The 13428-nt window shown below is 44.1% G+C and overlaps 1 protein-coding gene across 2 annotated transcripts in view; it reads left to right on the top strand.

Moving 5' to 3' along the window:
- Nucleotides 1–13428, top strand: part of LOC126284535 (uncharacterized) — a 374399-nt gene that overhangs the window by 116419 nt on the left and 244552 nt on the right. For both annotated transcript variants that reach the window (XM_049983534.1, XM_049983532.1), the window contains exons 3-4: nucleotides 899–1120; nucleotides 12051–12330. In XM_049983534.1, the coding sequence (XP_049839491.1) occupies nucleotides 899–1120; nucleotides 12051–12330 (502 nt within the window). The remainder of the gene's footprint in view (nucleotides 1–898; nucleotides 1121–12050; nucleotides 12331–13428) is intronic.

The following is a 13428-nucleotide window of genomic DNA, read 5'->3' as shown; positions in this document are numbered from 1 at the left end:
TAACATCTATGGTCATCAGTCCCCTAGAAGTTAGAACTACTTAAACCTAACTAACCTAAGGACATCACACAACACTCAGCCATCACGAGGCAGAGAAAATCCCTGACCCCGCCGGGAATGGAACTCGGGAACCCGGCCGTAGGAAGCGAGAACGCTACCGCACGGCCACGAGATACTTGGCCCTTTTATCATCTGCATTTCTTCGTGGTGTAGCATTTTTAATCGGCAGTAGTGTAATTCGATGGGACAAGACGGCGAGGAGCGTTAGCAATGAAACTTAAGAACAACACAACGTACAGGTGCGATAGGTATTTGTAAGAATTCTGATGACTATTAGCAGGTTACCCTTTACCAGTGGTAGGTTGATACGGAGCAATAACGTGGAGCAGATCTTTATCAATCTTACTTCCAGATGGTAGTCAAAGCGTTAAGGGGATGTTTGTTATTTTGCCCAGTCATCATATTAACTGAACCTGTTCTCGCTATTACAATATATGTCAGCATACTGACTGAACCTGTCCTAGATGTTGCAAAAATGGTTCAAATGGCTCTGAAAACTATGGGACTTAACTGCTGTGGTCATCTGTCCCCTAGAACTTAGAACTACTTAAACCTAACTAACCTAAGGACATCACACACATCCACGCCCGAGGCAGGATTCGAACCTGCGACCGTAGCGGTTACGCGGTTCCAGACTGTAGCGCCTAGAACCACTCGGCCACCCGGCCGGCCTGCATGTTGCATGATAAGCCTATTCAATAACACAGTATGATGAGTGCAGTGTTAAAGGTGTTTCAAGCGATACTTGAAATATTTGACTTGTCGAGCCCAGCATTGGGGATCTTGAAATTTAGGATTCCCCGGGGAAGATTTTGAAGTCTGGGGTTCCCCTGGACAGGACGGCGAGGGCCGGCTGGTGGCGCTGGCGTGCGAGTGCTCGTCGGCGTCGGTGTGGTGCTGGCGCAGCTGCTGCCCCTCGGGCTACAAGCTGGACGTGGCCGAGCTGGACCGCGTCCACCAGAACGTCGACTGCGTCAGCGACGCCTCGCCAGAGCCACCCAGGCCCTGGCTGCCCAAGCTGACCAACATGCGCCGCCGGGAGGTCTACGGATTCCCCAAGGTACCTAGTCTAATCATAGAATGAAGGATTTCATGGCAAGTGTTGTCATCACTTAACACTTCCGCGATGAGATGCCGTGGCCCATACCTAAGACTCTCCCCTGACGTTTCGCTTGCGACTACAGAAGGCATCCTCCGAGGACAATCGGCGATCTGCGGCAGGGGAGAGTCTTAGATATGGGTCACAGCATCTCATCCCGCAAGTGTTAAGTGATACCTAGTCCAATTTTCTGCATCATTGCAATGACTTGTGATGAGTATTCATCATAGACAAGGTGGTAATAATTAAAGTTCCAGTTTTAAATTACTCTAAAACATTACTGTAACTTAGGAAGTCGGGATGAGGGGAACACTTACTGTGGAAGGTCAAGGCCCCTACAAAGTTACTCCTTAACACAACTAGCACATGAATTAATGACAATTTATTCAAACAAGCTTTTATAAAACAAATTATAGGTAATCAACACGTGGCCGTTCTTAAGACAAAAGCAAAATGTACAATTACAACAACTTGCTGGAGATTTCAATAATTAAGAAACAAAAATTACAATCGGAAGGTAATTTTACAATGTGGCACATATGTTCCCCTTACTTTCTTTTTAAGTCAGTACTCAATAATACGAATCCTTGCCGCAGTGGATGCACAGGTTCCCGTGAGATCACCGAAGTTAAGCGCTGTCGGGTGTGGCCGGCCCTTGGATGGGTGACCATCCAGGCGCCATGCGCTGATGCCATTTTTCTGGGTGCACTCAGCCTCGTGATGCCAACTGAGGAGCTACTCGACCGAATAGTAGCGGTTCCGGTCAAAGAAAACCACCGTAACGACAGGGAGAGCGGTGTGCTGACCACACGCCCCTCCTTTCCGCATCCTCAACTGATAATGATACGGCGATTGTATGGTCCCGATGGATCACTTGTGGCCTGAAGACGGAGTGCAATAGTATGAAAATGGTTTACAAAGCACACCAGTTCGTTACGAACTCAAATAACACAAGGAGCCCAAGCTAATACGTGCAACTGATTACCAACCAATTAAAAATCCCTTTTTTTTTTACTTATACATAAAATAGGTTCAATAACTACCAAACGGGCAGTGACTCCAGGCTGCCCTGAGCAAAAGGTGACTTAAAATGCCGGAAGCAGCAGACCAGCCGTCCAAAACAACACCTTAACGCCGGGGTCCAACTGGGAGTCACTTCCCATTAGACGACACGTCACAGCTTCTGTGCACCGAAGCAGAACGTGGCGCCGCCCCCACACACCCCAACTCAGAGAAAAACTGGAACAGTCCGCAGCTCGTGGTCGTGCGATAGCGTTCTCGCTTCCCACGCCCGGGTTCGATTCCCGGTGGGGCCAGGGATGTTTTCTACCTCGTGATGACTGGGTGTTGTGTGATGTCCTTAGGTTAGTTAGGTTTAAATAGTTTTAAGTTCTAGGGGACTGATGACTATAGATGTTAAGTCCCATAGTGCTCAGAGCCATTTGAACCAAAAACTGGAACACAAACAGACCGCAGAAAACACGGCCAACACCAAGCAAACATCAATTAAGGGGGGTAGGACGTCAAACGGGCCGCCTTGGAGCAGGAGAGGCACTGTCACATAGATCCGAATAAATCGTGACATGAAACTGTCTACACTTTTACAAATAAATTCATAAAACTTTGTCAACATGACCCGGAACGATTCCGAATTCACACTCATAGCAGTGGAAGTTCGAAAACATAACGAAGTAATTTTTTTTACATGTGAAATTTCATCATTTTTATGGCTGCATTTGTTGCTATAGGTACACTTTTCTTCATAAGTAACAGAGAAGGTTCGATGAATTTTGAACAGCATACAAACCATACTGAAAGGTGTATGAAACTCTAGAATATTCCAAATGTATTAAAAACTGTGGTAAACATTGAGGTAATTTAACTACAAAATTTGTGTATTTTCTAAACATCAAGTTTAAAACACAACAGCTCATTGGTTTTTTCATAAATTAAATAAATTCTAGAGTTTCATACATCTGTAAGTATGGTATGTATGCTGTGCAAAATTCATCGAAGAATCTCTCTAACTTATGAAGAAAAGTGTACCTATAGCAAGAAATGCAGCCATTAATAAGTGAAAAAATGATGAAATTTCACACGTAGAAAAATTATTTTGTTATATTTTGGAACTTCCACTGCAATGAGTGCGAATCCTGAATCCTTCCTGGTGATGCTGACAAAGTTTTATGAATTTATTTGTGGAAGTATAGACACTGGAAATTAAAATGTCCTGTGATGCCTCTCCTGCTCCAAGTCGGCCCGTTTGACGTTCTACCCCTCTTAATATAAGAAGCAATAAATAATAATATAGTTTTTAAAACAATGAACGACAAAAATATCAGACTTTTACACTCTCATAGTTAGGCAAAGAATATTTGCACGTATCATTAAAGCCGTGAATGTGTACAAAGATGAAATGGAAATAATTTCAACATAATACTACGTTATTCAAATGCACAAGTTCAGCACAAACTAGGTTTTGTGCACTTTAATTTCCTTGCATAGGTCTGCAATGTAACTGGCAATAGTGTAACCTTGGTATGCAGAAAATTACAACTAGAGTATGACCTAATATCTTCAATAGCTTACTACATCTTTTGTGGACGCTGATTTCCTTAAAGGAAGTAGTTACTGCTGGTCTTCTTGCGATAACACACTTTGCCGGTTGCTCTTACTTCAACAACACATACATTAAGGCAACCAACTAACCAACAAGCGACAGTCGCTACAACGCAAATGGTTCCACGAAACGAAGGCATCAAAACCACTTTCACCTCCGATGGAGAGCGTTGTTCGAGATGGTCTGCAGGAAATGCTCCTGTCCGGGAAAACAGGTGCCAAAGCGAGGCGACGAGCAGCGCCCGGAGTCGACACCAGGCAGGTGCACCTCAAACTCGCGACCGTCCGGCTGGCCGAGCCCTCGTGTTTTGCTCCTTCGTCCCCTCAAGCACGTCCTATCGCCTCGTAGCGAGCTCCACGACCAACTCCCCTACCGCAAAATCCGCCGCCAGATCACAACGGTGCAAAGATCGTACTACAGACAGGTAATCGATAGTCGCGCCAAAGAGCTGGTGTGCCAGAAAAGGCGCACCACGGCTCAATTACCACTTCTCAGAATGACATCTAACTTTACGGAATAGGAATATTACCGAATAAAGGCGAAATGCTATGGAAACAAAACACTTTAGTGAAACTTGAAGAGTCATAACATACACGGACTGAGCGGCAAACGATAGATGAACCGCAATACGATGACTACAGTGTGCTCTGCAAACTGAACCATCTGTACTGTGCTATGTGGATGAAAGTTCTGGCATTTTAGCTAGGTACGTCAACCCACTACGGCAAGGTCTTACCGTATCGCACGGGAAAAATTGGATTTTAATTGTCCTGAGGCCTACAACCACGCAAACAGCAACAGTTAACTCGATTTTTAGTTGTCCCGAGGTCAAAAATCGCATAAAAAGGCAACAATGAAATCGATGTTTAATTGTTGTCAGTTGCTCAATGTAGGTGAAAATACGATCAGCAATGTTTCAGATTTCGAGGTAGAATGGGATAGGAATGATGATGGAAATACGATCACATTTGAGGAAGTGGAGAAAATGGTCAATAGATTGCAGTGCAATAAAGCAGCTGGTGTCGATGAAATTAAGTCGGAACTCATCAAATACAGTGGAATGTCAGGTCTTAAATGGGAAAACAGAATAATTGAAATGGCCTGGGAGTCGGGACAGATTCCATCAGACTGGACAAAAGCAGTAATCACACCAATCTTTAAACATGGACAGAGAAAAGATTGTAACAACTACAGAGGTATCTCTTTAATCAGCCTTATGGGTAAAATCTTCTCAGGTATTGTTGAAAGGAAAGTGCGAGTATTAGTTGAGGACCAAATGGATGAAAATCAGTGTGGGTTTAGGCCTCTTAGAGGTTGTCAGGACCAGATCTTTAGCATGCGGCAAATAATGGAGAAATGTTATGAGTGGAACAGGGAATTGTATCTATGCTTTATAGATCTAGAAAAGGCATATGACCGGGTCCCTAGGAGGAAGTTATTGTCTGTTCTAAGAGATTATGGAATAGGAGGCAAACTTTTGCAAGCAATTAAAGGTCTTTACATGGATAGTCAGGGAGCAGTTAGATTTGACGGTAAATTGAGCTCATGGTTCAGAGTAGTTTCAGGGGTAAAACAAGGCTGCAACCTGTCGCCACTGTTGTTCATATTATTTATGGATCATATGTTGAAAACAATAGACTGGCTGGGTGAGATTAAGATATGTGAACACAAAATAAGCAGTCTTGCATATGCGGATGACTTAGGTGTGACGGCAGATTCGATTGAAAGTTTGCAAAGTAATATTTCAGCGCTAGATCAGAAATGTAAGGACTATGGTATGAAGATAAGCATCTCCAAAACGAAAGTAATGTCAGTGGGAAAGAAATATAAATGGATTGAGTGCCAAATAGGAGGAACAAAATTAGAACAGGTGGACGGTTTCAAGTACTTAGGATGCATATTCTCACAGGATGGCAACATAGTGAAAGAACTGGAAGCGAGGTGTAGCAAAGCTAATGCAGTGAGCGCTCAGCTACGATCTGCTCTCTTCGGCAATAAGGAAGTCAGTACCAAGACTAAGTTATCTGTGTACTGTTCAATCTTTCGACCAACTTTGTTGTATGGGAGTGAAAGCTGGGTGGATTCAGGTTACCTTATCAACAAGGTTGAGGTTACGGATATGAAAGTAGCTAGGATGATTGCAGGTACTAGTAGATGGGAACAATAGCAGGAGGGTGTCCAAAATGAAGAAATCAAAGAAAAACTGGGAATGAACTCTATAGATGTAGCAGTCAGTACGAACAGGCTTAGATGGTGGGGTCATGTTACACGCATGGGAGAAGCAAGGTTACCCAAGAGACTCATGGGTTCAGCAATAGAGGGTAGGAGGAGTCGGAGCAGACCAAGGAGAAGGTACCTGGATTCGGTTAAGAATGATTTTGAAGCAATAGGTTTAACATCAGAAGAGGCACCAATGTTAGCACTGAATAGGGGATCGTGGAGGAATTTTTAAGGGGGCTATGCTCCAGACTGAACGCTGAAAGTCATAATCAGTCTTAAATGATGATGATGATGTTGATGATGATTGTTGTGAGACTGGTGCAAGACATGTTCAATATGCTGTCCACAGTTTACTACTAGATCTTGAAATCGAGAAACATCGTATTCCACAACAGATGCGAGTATCTCAGGGGCCACGTTCAGAATGCGATGTTCGTAATCGGAACACTGAACACAGGAACTTCCCCCAAACCCCACAGCCAGAAGTAACATGGATGAGGACGAGATGATCTGGACGGCCAGACTGTAGGAAAATAACGGCTGATAATTCTAGCATTGCCGAAATGCCTCTGCCGCAGCCGCTTCACTGGTTGTGCCATGTGCAGAGGAGCGCCATCAAGTATAAACTAGATCTTACCCACATATCCACGATTTGAAGGGTTGGAATGACGTTGGTATGCAAAACGCTCTCATAACGTTTACCAATGACGTTACAGGAAACAGAACCTGCAGGACCCATCTCTTGGAAACAGATATGGCCCTACGATAAACGATGCCGTCAACCACGCCACACATTTTCATCTTTGCAGAATGAAGCAGTGTCGGTTGACGTGCGTGCGGATTTTCCGTCATTGGAGATGGAAAGGGGCTTCGTCTTTCCGCGGAATGTCACGTGGCCATTCATTGTCCACTTCCATGGGAGAAAGACATGCTAGAGCTAACGTTTGTCTTACTGGCAGGTCAACATGAAGCAACTCCTGAATACAGATAATTTTGGGTGGATTGCAATCTACATCTACATCTACGTGATTACTCTGCTATTCACAACAAAGTACCTGGCAGAGGGTTCAATGAACCACCTTCAAGCTGTCTCTCTACCGTTCTACTCTCGAACGGCACACAGGAGAAACGAGCACTTAAATTTTTCTGTGCGAGTCCTGATTTCTGTTATTTTATCGTGCTGATCATTCTCCCTGTATAGGTGGGTGCCAACAGAATGTTTTCGCAATCGGAGGAGAAAACTGGTGCTTGAAATTTCATGAGAAGATCCCGTCACAACGAAAAACGCCTTTGTTTTAATGATTGCCACTCCAATTCACATATTATGTCTGTGACACTATCTCCCCTATTTCACGATAATACAAAACGAGCTGCCCTTCTTTGTACTTTTTCGATGTCATCCGTCAGTCCCCCCTGAAGCGGGTCCCACACCGCACAGCAATACTCCAGAATAGGGCGGACAAGCGTGGTGTAAGCAGTCTTTAGTAGACCTGTTGAACGTTCTAAGTGTTCTGCCAAAGAATATCAGTCTTTGGTTTACTCTACCCACAATATTATCAATGTGAACGTCCCAACTTAGGTTATTTGTAACTGTAATCCCTAAGTATTTAGTTGAATTTACAGCTTTCAGATTTGTGTGACTTATCGGGTAATCGAAATTTAGCTGATTTCTTTTAGTACTCATGTGAATAACCTCAAACTTTTCCTTATTAATGGTCAATTTCCACTTTTCGCACCATACAGATATCTAAATCATTTTGCAAGTCGTTTTGATCATCTAATGACTTTACAAGATATTTCATAGAATTCTATGAACAGTTATCACTGGCTTGTCCAAAGTTTGGGCAGTTCCACTTTATGTTCGCACACTATCTCTCGATGCCTCCTGCAATGCTGTGGCCGCATCTTCTACTGACGTCGGATCAGTTGTTTTTTCTCCCTCTGCCACATTGCATTTCGAAAAAATGGTCTTCTCGAATTTCGTAATAATTTTCTCCAGACCCTTAGCAGACATTGGACCATTGCCTTTTTTGGCACCCTCGAGTGTGTGAACTTCTGTGAAGCTGCTGGCGCACAGTCACCGTTCTTGCAAAAGAGCTTTACCAGAATTTAGATGGAAACGGAGGAACAGCGATGTACCGCACTTCTATTATTTTCCATATTCCGCCTCTTACAGGACCATCTAGTGCGAAAATTTTCGTTACTTTTATTTGTTTCCATAAAGTCTCCCTTCAATAACATTCCGTTGAAATTTGACATCGTTCTGAGCAGTGGTTCTCTTTTTACAGCGTTTTGGAACTGGAATTTTAATTATAATCACAGTGTATATTCTACACTACCGATCTAAAGTATCTGGACATGTATTACTTGACATTAGTATGAAATATATATCTTCACCATGCGGTCGGCCAGTTACGTAGCTTTAATTCGACATGGTACCACGATACTATAGGTTTTAATTTTAATGTTGACTGTGCCTTACTCTGGCATGTTATAGTAATTTTATGCTTCTGAAGGAGGCTAGATTAATTTAGCCGAAACCTAGTAAAGACCATAAAATTAGTCTTTCACAGTTGCTGACGGGGCTGCAATATGCTAAAAATTCTCCTCCACGTTTTTCTATCTGTGTAAGCGGAAACTAAGCTGACGAAACTGTAGGGATTTTGATGTCCTTCTCACTAACAGACAGAATGATTCATAAGAAAGGTTTCTGTATGTAATTTTCTAGCGAAACCGGCAATGGTTTGCAGAAAGAGTTTCACAAACTGAGCAAGTCAGTATCGCGTTGGACCACCCCGCCCCTTATGCAAACAATTATTCGGCTTGCTATTGATTGACGGAGTTGTTGGATTTCCTGCTGAGGGATATAGTGCCAAATTCTGTCCAATTGGCGCATTAGATTATCAAAATCCGGAAATTGTTGGACGTCCCCGCCCATAATGCTCCAAACGTTCTCAACTGGGGAGAGAACCGACGACCCTGTTGGCCAACGTAGGGTTTGGCAAGCACGAAGACAAGCCATAGAAGCATTCGCCGTGTGCGAGCAGGCATTGTCTTGTTGAAATGGCAACAAAACAGGGCGTAGCATATCGTCGACGTTTCGTTGTGCTGTAACGGTGTTGCGGAAGGCAGCCAAAGGGGTCCTGCTATAAAAAGAAATTGCACCCCAGACAACCACCCTGGTTGTCAGACCGTATGGTGAACGACAGTCAGCGTGGTCTCCCAACGCTGTATGGGGCGTCTCCCACAAATATCTTCTTTGATCTTCAGAGTTCAGTTCGACGTGGGACTCATTACTGTAGACATTTATACTCCAGTCAATGAGATTCGGGGCTGAAGATATTGCTGACAGCGGTGAAGTAGCAACGTTACTTGCCCGCCATACGGCCCGATACCCAGGAGCAATGAGCTAGGGTGCCATTTCTTTTCATAGCAGAACTCCTTTGGTTGTCGTCCGCTGCAACCTTACAGCACAGCGGTTCGTCGACGATATTCTGCGACCCATTTGCTGTTATTCATGGCAAGCCATCGTGGGCTTGCATTTCAACAAGATAATGCCCGCTCACACTCCGCAAGCGTTCCTACTCTTCATGCTTACCAAACCCTACTTCGACCTGCAAGGTCGCAGGATCTCTACCCAATTGAGAACATTTGGAACATTTTGGGCAGGAACCTCCACAATCATCTCGGGATTTTGACGATTTAACGCACCAGTTGGATAGAATTTGGCACGTTACCCCTCGGAGGGCCCCCAACAACTCAATCAATCAGTTCCAAGCAGAATAACTGCTTGCATAAAGAACAGAGATGGACCAATGCATTATGCTCAATTTGTAGATCACTTTCTCTAACATAAATGATACAATTTTTTTGAAACTGTTATCATTTATTTGCCTATCCATGCACATCACATCTGTCGATATTTGACCCATTCGGGTAATTTCTTTGCGGTGCGTCGTTTTATTTTGACTTAGAGTGCATGTATGGGAATCAGACATACGTCCTAATCTGTTTCTCCGTTCTCTCACTGTGGGTCTCTTCATTTCTCCTCTCTTTCGCCTTCTTCTCCTCCATCTCTCTCTGTCCATCTTCTCCTCCTTCTCCTATCTCTTTTCTTCCCTCTCTCTGTCCATCTCCTCCTTCCTCCGCTCGTTTAAGCCTTGTTTCGTGTTATACCCATAAGTATCCTGATTGGGAACTGAAGTCGCTTAAAATGAATAGGTAAATCGGCTGGAATCACTGCTGTACACGGTATGACGGTCCTCTTGCTGCTGGACCTGTGAGAATAGTATTCAATGCCAGCTATTTCACATAATTTTAATCTGTAAATGGATAGGATTACGAAGATCCAGATGATTTAGATTGCATAGTACTACTCTAATCATAAGCCAGTGAGCTATAAATACAACTCTTGTTTTCTGTTAGAGCAGGTTTCGAGGAAAAAAACAAGAGAAGAGGTATTTTTGCATAAAATTTTAGTTAAAAATTATACATGAGAAGACGGAATATATAGGAGAGAAACAATTTGTCTAATGGTCGGTTTTTACCAGAAAACCAGTACAGCATTTTTTATTGGAGTATTGTGTAAAAATTTCAACTAAAGAAGGATCTTGCGAGGTTTTTTATGTCATCGTAGAACAATTACTTGTATTTATGCAGTGTGACTGAGCTGCCCCTACCGTTGTCGTTTTATGCAACCTGCGCTCTGTATAGATCAGGAACGGCATCTAAAAACAAGGCGACACCCACATAACAGGAATAGGTTCCATCTTAGAGCTTTGGTTGACTGCCTGCAAACGGAAACATACTGAAAATAATGCAATTGATGATTGGCCATGAGTTACACAGCATTTCTGGACGAAGATAACTCTCACTTCTGCCTTAGTTATCCACATGCCTCCAATCTTTCTTTGTGTGATTAGCACTATAATCATACAGGTTCTGGATGTCTCTGCGAGTTTATTTCGTTTATAGTACTTAATCTTTCCGAAATGATTCAGAAACGTTGCCATATACAATGTGTTTCACCACCAGAAACAACGAAATTAACAGGAAATATCAAAATGGGAAGGATGAAAGTAACAGCTTTCCGGTATATTACCTAATGAGAAGATTACTATATGATTCGCCGCGTTAATGTGCTAAAATAGTTTCACAAACAAAATTTGTATAGGAGGTCTAAGATGTCTTCATATACTACACCGTTATTCTCTGTCATTTTTACAATGTTCTTCCCATCTCGAGAGCGAACTGGTCAACAATATTGTTCTCTCATGTGAGGTTGCGTAAAATGGCATCGGTAGGGCAGCTGAATCATCTCGTGTATTAACTTTTTCGTTGGGTTATATACTGTAAAGTTGTTAGTTCCACATTGCCCCCTTGTGATATCTTTCCCTTTAATTTCGATGTTTCTCGTGGTGTAACAGACTTTATAAGGCTACATTCTTGAACCACTTACAAATGATTAAGTACAATAAATGTAATATACCTCCAGAGACATTCATAACATATATGACTGTGGCTACACTGATCACTACCCAAACAAAGACTGGAGCCATTTGAATAAGTATGGCGGAAGTAAGGTATATCTTGGTCAAATAAAAAGTCGTAACCCATGGGCAATTCTCACTTGGATTTTTACAGTATGATTGTGTTTGTCAACTGTCACCGAACGGTCTGAGGGGGAACTTACAGCGATTACACGGTTGTCGCATGTGTGTATACCGTTGCTGATTCATATGAAGTGCCGTTTGCATAAAACTACATGGGGGCAGTTGAATCACACTATATAGTATTTCGGATTATCGCTACGCCAGACAGGTCATGTGGCAGTAGACAACGCTCCCTGTGCGAAGCAGGAGTGGGTCGCTAGCCTTGACTCAGCGAAGGATCAGTCGATACTACAAGTCCTGAGGAATCAAGGAATTGTTAGTTTGGCGACACAGGAAAGTATGGAAGGAAAGAATTAAAGGAGATCTTTTCTGTCGTGAATGACGACCATCCTGAGAAGAGATGGTGGCGAGTTTTGACGGTGCCGGTTGTTGTCCACAGTGCGAGAAGGGCGAGCACATCTCGGAGACGTACGAGGCGCAGTCGTGGCAGCTGCTGGCCAACGGCAGCGCGCTGGTGGGGGGCGTGGCGCTGGCGCAGCCCCTGGAGCGCTACTGCGCAGACGCGGCGGGCCACGGCGGCCGCGGGCAGCTGCTCTACTGCAGCGACAGGTCCGTCTCCTGGAAGCCCAACCGCCAGCGCGGCCTGCTCTACGGGCTGCTGTTCGGACTGGGCGCCATCTTCCTGCTCGCCACCGTGCTCCTCTACAGCTGCCTGCCTGGTGAGCTACCACTCGTGTCTCTGCTCTTTAGACCATTCATTCGTATGGCAGATCAGCTATGCCCTGTGGAATGCATGGGGTGGTGACAGTAAAAAATTTGACACTTGTAAACAAAAGTAATACCTTACGCTGGAAGAACCTATTCCAAAGCTGAGGCTGTTAATGCATGCCTGTTGTGATGGTACAGGATGCAATTGCTGAACTATATGAAAAATAAAGTAAATTAGTTGTATATATGTTGTATGTTAAACATGGACCTAGAAACGCTAAGGACATCACATTCATGCCCGAGGCAGGATTCGAAGCTGCGAGAGTAGCGGTCGCGCGGTTCCAGATTGTAGCGCCTAGAACCGCTCGGCCACCGCGGCCGGCGACGCCAGTTCCGCGGCCACAAGTCACGTGTCTGTAATAGGTGGAGTTATGTGATTCGCATGGTGACATTTCGTGTCACATATCACCACGAACCTATCGAGGAATCGTCAAATCCGTGCACCCAAAATCGCTGCTGTATTGCATTCCAAAGATGGACCAACCGCTGCAGCCGTAGTAGTCCACAACCCCACGACGACTACCGCAGTCCACTTCACCCCTCGTCTCGTACCAGACGTGTGTAATACCAAATGTTTGTGTGGTAGAGTAATGGTGGTATATGCGTACGTGTTTGCGCAGTAATCGCCGACGTAGTGTAGCTGAGGCGGAATAAGGGGAACCAGCCTAACCGGGCGGGCTTGTAAATTAATTACAAACTAAGGTGTGCACACACTTTATTCAACGTGTAAACTTCACTACAGATATTCGGACTTAGGTTATTACATATTCGCTATGACTGTCACCATTGGTGATGATGTGGCGCAGATGAATAGCGAAATCTGCATGATCTCCTGAATGGCTGTTTTCAGCTCAGCAGTGGTTTTGGGTTTATTTCTGCCCGTTTTGTATTTAATATAACCCCACAAAAAGGTGTAGCATGGGTTCATATCTGGAGAATATGGCGGCCAATCGAGACCTATGCCAATCTCCAAAGCGCTCCTCCTGGACATCAGACTCTCTCCTGCTTTGATGGAGTCGAGCTCCGTCTTGCATGAACGACATCTTGTC

This window comes from Schistocerca gregaria, chromosome 8 (assembly GCF_023897955.1).
Source record: "Schistocerca gregaria isolate iqSchGreg1 chromosome 8, iqSchGreg1.2, whole genome shotgun sequence".
Lineage (NCBI taxonomy): Eukaryota > Metazoa > Arthropoda > Insecta > Orthoptera > Acrididae > Schistocerca > Schistocerca gregaria.
This window is presented reverse-complemented; position numbering and strand designations above follow the sequence as displayed.